Here is a 6461-nt window from a genome sequence, read left to right on the forward strand (position 1 = left end):
AGCTAAAATGACTGACATTTTGTTTTACTGTGTAGATTGTCTTTGAGAACTGCTCACCTGTGGAGATTGAAGTGGCAAAGTGTTCCTGTGTAGCTGGAACAGCACTCGGCAACCACAATGTTGCACTGCTGTTCCAGACCGCACACTACTCCACACTCAACCTGGCTGCTGTCCCCCCTGTCCTCAGCTGCACTGAAACAGAGCAGCGATGGCACAAGCCAAGAACCATGGTAAGTACAGTATGTGTTCACAACCAATCCACGGTTTAATGAGTATTTCCTTTGTGCCAAGAGCTGATTTATTTATGTTGCATCAATGACCTTTTCAATTAATTTGACAATTCTTTTTTGTAATTAATAGGGTGTGAAGTGAGTGAGTGACATGGTGTTCATTTCCACTAAGCCAAAGCAGTTTACAGTTGCTGACGATGTAAGGTAATATCTATTGTCCTAAGTAATTGTATGTAGCCTGCTACAACTTTGTGATTGTTGTTTGAGTGTAAAATTGTTGTTAAAGTCCTAATTATCATATAAACATGTTCAAAGGAGTACACGTTACAAGGCCGTACGGGGGGTGCTGCCAGACTCAGATGTCCTCAAAGTCTGCGAGGCATACAAGGACTTCTCAGCAGTCATCGCACCACTGATCACCACCATGGCTATAAGTGTGGACGTGCCACTGGTTAACTGCACCTTTGGAAAAGTTCAGGAAGGTAGCCCCATCTCATACCAGCATCCACTTCCTCTTAGCCGGGTTATATTGCGTCACCCAGATGCCCCTCCACCTCTACCTGTGGATGGCTATAGGCTGGAGCCTACCACCTGTGAGATTGTGTGCAGTCACCAACAGCACCTCCATCTACTGTCACTTGCGACAACATTGCTCATGGCAAGGAAAATCGAGGTGGCCACAAGGGAGCAGAGCGACAGTGTGGAATGGCAACATGTTAGGAGGCCAAGAATAACTTCTTCCCGTTTCAGGGAAGTATGCCATGTTCGAGGTCAGAGTTCGGCTGAAAACGTGGCACAACGGATTCGGAAGGGATTTGCGCAAACAGCGTCAATGAAGAGGGGACTGGCACTGGAACCGGTTGCCATCCAGGAATACTGCCGGATTAAAAACACCAATTACTGGCCGTGTGGGTTTGTCATTCACCCAGATGCCCCCTGGTTAGGGTCATCTCCTGACGGTCTGGTGTTTGACCCAACTGAGAGCCCACCTTTTGGACTTGTAGAAATAAAATGCCCAAATGTGAAAAGTTATGTGGACTGTAGCTACTTAAAAATGCAAAGTGGCACATTAAAACTGAAGCAGTCTCATAGCTATTATTGGCAGGTGCAAGGCCAGCTCCTACTCACAGGGATGGAGTGGTGCGATTTCGTCATTTTTGCGGAGGAGGATATCCTTATACAGTGTATCTGCAGAGACTACACAATTGGTTCGGCTCTCTCCCTCTCCCTCTCCATACCACTTCACTTCACTTTTAAGCAATAGATCCCTCAAATGTGGTGATCAAGAGTGGTGACACAGATATTGCAACTTAAGTATTCAAGAGGACAGTCATAGTACAAATAGGTTGAGAGAAAATATGGAAGAGTCACTTTGACTTTAGAAAATTACACCACAAACATTTTTATTAAAGAATATTCGCGAAACAGCAGCCTATGCAACATTTATTTAATGCAATTTGAAATGTATTTGTGACGAGTAAATACTGGCATTTTAGAATACAATTTAAAATGTTACTGTTCGCATACAAGGCCCTAAACGGTTTAGCCCCACCGTACCTGGCAGATCTTTTAAAACCATACACACCCACACGGTCACTGAGGTCTGCTGACAGACTCCTTCTGGAAGTCCCAAAATCGAGGCTAAAGCAGCGGGGAGACAGAGCCTTTGCTGTTGCAGCTCCAAAGTTATGGAACGAATTACCCCTCCAGGTTAGACTTGCTCCAACTCTGCCTGTTTTTAAATCTCGTTTAAAAACCCACTTATTTTCCCTGGCTTTTACTGTACAGACCAGGTGACACTTGTGCTGTTAAATGTGTTTTGTTTTTTTAACCTTACTAGTGTTTTGTATTGTTTTTACGTCACAGGAGAGTTTTTCAGTCGGTGGCTTCTGATCTGGTTTCATTGTCTCGTGTATTACATTTGTTTCATGTCCTGTCTGTTTTGATGTATTTAGGCTATGTTTTTATACAGTTGTTGATGTACAGCACTTTGTTCAACTCCGTTGTTTTTAAATAAAATGGATTGGATTGGCTAATAATAAGCCAGGCCCCATTATAAAATCTCCAAGATTATCACCCTGCAGTCCAAAGGACATGCTTACGCTTAGGCACCTGACAGGCTGATCCCTCATAAACCTGCTCATTATTCTGATTTGTACAGACACATGGCTTGTAACAAAGCCCCGAAAGGAAGTTATTGTTTTCTTTATAAGAATACAGAAGGAAGTATTATCCAAACATCTGTATGATCACATTTCCTGCAACCACCAGCAACACGTGTTTTGCTAGATTCCTTTACAGAGAAAAGAGATTCACCTAACCTGGCACAATCACAGAGATCGAATATTTGACGACAGCACACAGGTGAGCCATTTCATTTCCTGATTACATTTTTTTTTGTGTATGTTCCTCTTTGTGTTACTCTCCCTTCATCACAACCCAACAAGGAAACAAGGTTCATTGAAACATGAGGGAATGTTGTATTCAAAAGACTAACTTTGGCAGATACTCTCATTTTTAATGAATTGCTAAAGAACTTTGAATTTCTTCTCAATACTGGCCAAACATCGTATTGCTCAGAAGGACCAGGAGGGTTGATAACCACAAGCAAAACCATTTCAATGTTTATATGGCTACCTTACTGATCAAAACATCAAATTATTATGGATCGAAATCTACAGTATGGATAAATAATTGAATCTTTTTGAAATATCTATACAGGATGATGAAGATGTCAGGAAGAATCACTTGGTGCTGTGTAGCTCTGCTCCTCGCCCTGACTTCTGTGTCGGCTGTACAGAAAGAGCTCGATTCAATCGATGATTTGAAGCAAATCAACTTTCGCCAATCTGTGCCCAAGCACAGTCTTCTGCTGCTCCACTGGTTTGCCAACGAGATGGACATCGACAACAACGATATTATACGGCTAGCCTTTGACCCAAACAGTGGAGATTATGGCTCACACCATTATGGTAACTTTGAGGGGCTGCTGGACCCACTGCCTCGGGGAAATCAACACCGCTACTACACTATAGGAAATCTCTATAGAGAAGCACCGATCCAACTTCCTCCTTATGTGGTGCATCCCCGAAGGCAGTATGTGGGAGAGAACAGGGACAGGATCATAGCTCGAGTCAGAGACCCAAACATAGAAGGGCGAGCGCACCGGAGGATAGACAGAGTGTTTATCACACAGCATTACGACACTAATGAAAATCAGGGCACACCTTATGATCCAGATCACACATACAGGATCACTATTAACCTCCTGAGACAGATCAGAGAGTTTGCTGTGGGACAAAACCAACAGCAACTGATGCATCTCAGAAACCGCTTTGGAAGCAGCGCTGATGACTTCGACATTGTAAACACATGGGGTGAACTTGCTTGCCTTGGACTGCTGTTGTATATCGTTTTCCAGGAAAAGCCCTCCTCTAACCAACAGAACAACCGCCCGGAAAACAGAAGAAATCCTTGGAATGGGATAAACAGCTATATTCCTAGAATTTTTCCAAACTTTGGTGACGTTGTGGTGAATTTCAACGACGCTGAAGACCACGAAGCCAGCAGGACAACAGGAAACCTCATCTCAGTACCACGGATCAACGTCCGGAGGTCGTTCCGTTGTGTTTGTTGCATTTGTTGCATTTGTTGTATTGCATGCATATGTTTAATTTCATTGTGTATCATAGTATATTTTTGGTCTAAAGGAAAGATATGATAAGTTAGAACTTTTTTTTTTTTTTTTAGAGTTAATTGCTGTGCAGCAGTTGCAATACAAAGTGGGAAGAGTGCAAATATAAAAGTCTAAGATAACGATAAAGTGTAAATAATGTGTCAATCCAATATATATACATATACACAACCCTAAATAGCAGGTCAACAGTTAATTAATATAATACAAACATGTTAACTCATGTACAAACATGTTAGGGATGAGTCTAAGTAGGGTATATTATGATTGTGTGCATGATATTGCAGTAGCGGGGATTGAAGTTGTGGTGATAATAAAACACACATCTTAAGCTGTGTGCTATGAAAGCTTTCACAAATAATGTATCGACTTAAAAATATATAACAGGGGTGTATTTCATTAAATGTGTTGTGTTGTAAAATGGATTGAATAAACTATAGTTTATGTCAGACTGATATCGGTGTATTCATTTTTAGTTAAACGAAACTGGATTAGAATCCTACAGACATTTGAATGTGTCTTTGTTCTTCAGATAATCCCAAAGACTGAAGAGCTCAACTGAAGCTAAAAGGGGCGTGGCTCTGGCAGTGGCCTTCTTGGCTGTGATGCAATTATCTTGAACTGGCTTATTAAAAAAAAATGGGAATCTTCGTGGACATGTAAAGGGACCAGAGGATTCAGAAGAGCTGACAGCTGGCACCTGAGACTGCACCCACCTGTAATTCAGAGGCAAAGCCCCTTCTAAAGAGTAACTGTAAGCCGTAATACAATTGAAACAGGCGAGTTGTTGTTGTGATAACTGAAGGATCCTGGCTGTCCTTTGCTCTACAGCAAGGGCGCATTTCTCAATAAAAGGCCACTTAAGCAATATAAATGAAGAAATTATTCTGCGATAAGTGAATACAGTTTAATAATAAGCTTGACACTATAAAAAGTCCTTTGACTCACTGTGGAACTTAACACACAAACAGAATGACTTCTCTTGATATCCCTCTATAAACTCTAACAAAACCCTGAGAGGCTGTACCACTTCCCTTTTCTTGAATACATTTCATCCAATCAGCTGTATGATCAAACATCCTGTAACCAGCAGCAACATCCGTTACATTTACTGCAAACCTAAAACCAAATAAGGGGTGTTGCATGCTTTCACAGATTTACAGAGACCAGATACTTGAAGGCAACCGACTAAAGCAGGTTAGTACTGTCATCTTCTAAACATTATTTCTGTTAATTATTTACTTGGGCACTATTTCACAATATTGGTAACGTTTTTTTTAGTGGTCTCCTCTGTGGTACTTGCTCTGCATCGCAGCTTAACAAGGAACTGCTGAGTAAGAACTACTTTTGAACTACGTAGACGGCAATCATCAGTTGATGTGATTAACTCAGTCTGCTGAAGCCTCATAATAACAACAATCAATATACAAATGCATATTTAAACAGAATGAAGACTGTGCATTCATATTAAATAAACACATTTGGATTAAATCTAAATGATATCACTTTTTTAGCTATTTCCCAAATGACAACGTTGTTATTTTAAAAGACAGACCTACTGTATTAAACCTCTCAATATTGTGATCTAAGATCTGAAGTATAATAACTCAATTCATGTTATTTTTTGTTTAAATATATTGTTGACACAACTCATACTTGTGAGAGCTAATTTAGGTTTTTTATTTGATTTCCTGCATTTCATCAAAAAGGTCCAGACGAATATCTGATCATTTCTGACTAGACTGTCACACACTTTTTAAATGTTGAATAACTATTTGTATCATTTGATAAACAGATTTGATTAGTTTCTATAAATCAGATTTTTATAAAAATGTCCTTGTTTTTACTCCATAAAGGCCTTTGGACATCTACATTGCATGTCACTTTGATACAGGATGATGAAGCTATCAGGAAGAGTCACTTGGTGCTGTGTAGCTCTGCTCCTCGCCCTGACCTCTGTATCAGCTGTACAGAGAGAGCTGAATTCAATCAGTGATTTGAAGAAAATCAACTTTGGCCAATCTGTGCCCAAGCACAGTCTTCTGCTGCTCCACTGGTTTGCCAACACAGTTACCATTGACGATAACAATGTCATAAGTCTGACCTTTGACCCAAACGATGGGGATTATGGCTCACATCATTATGGCAACTTTGAGGGGCTGCTGGACACACTGCCTCGGCCGAGGGGAAATCAATACAGGTACTACGCTATTGGAAATCTCCATCAGGAAACGTCCGATCCACTTCCTCCTTACGTAGCGCGTCCCCAAAGGGATTATGAAGGAGAAAACAGGGACAGGATCATAGTTCGTGTCAGGGAGCCAAATTCAGGAAGGCAAACTTTCCGGAGGATAGACGAAGTGTATATCACACAGCATTATGACACTTCTGAAAATCAGGGGACACTTTATGATCCAGCTCATACCTACAGGATCACCACAAACCTCCTGAGAGAGATCAGAGAGTTTTCTGTGGGAGAAAACCAACAGCCACTGTCGTATCTCAGAAACCGCTTTGGAAGCAGCGCTGATGATTTC

The 6461-nt window shown here is 41.1% G+C and overlaps 2 protein-coding genes across 4 annotated transcripts in view; one reads left to right on the plus strand and one right to left on the minus strand.

Annotated features, from left to right (window-relative positions):
• Positions 1–6461, minus strand: part of LOC117548417 (septin-9-like) — a 123832-nt gene that overhangs the window by 32611 nt on the left and 84760 nt on the right. The gene's annotated exons all lie outside the window — the stretch shown is intronic.
• LOC117548421 lies at positions 192–2586 on the plus strand. The gene is made up of 3 exons (XM_034219718.1): positions 192–230; positions 361–434; positions 546–2586. Exons 2-3 carry the CDS (start codon positions 382–384, stop codon positions 1492–1494), a joined length of 1002 nt encoding a protein of 333 aa, XP_034075609.1. The 5' UTR covers positions 192–230; positions 361–381; the 3' UTR covers positions 1495–2586.

Source organism: Gymnodraco acuticeps, unplaced genomic scaffold, assembly GCF_902827175.1.
Source record: "Gymnodraco acuticeps unplaced genomic scaffold, fGymAcu1.1, whole genome shotgun sequence".
In the NCBI taxonomy this organism is placed as follows: Eukaryota; Metazoa; Chordata; class Actinopteri; order Perciformes; family Bathydraconidae; genus Gymnodraco; species Gymnodraco acuticeps.

Bases quoted from the DNA above. Each gene is read 5' to 3' on its own strand.
- LOC117548421 (XM_034219718.1), top strand. From the start codon at position 382: ATGGTGTTCATTTCCACTAAGCCAAAGCAGTTTACAGTTGCTGACGAT. The intron at 435-545 runs GTAATATCTATT...ACATGTTCAAAG, and splicing joins ACAGTTGCTGACGATGTAAG to GAGTACACGTTACAAGGCCG.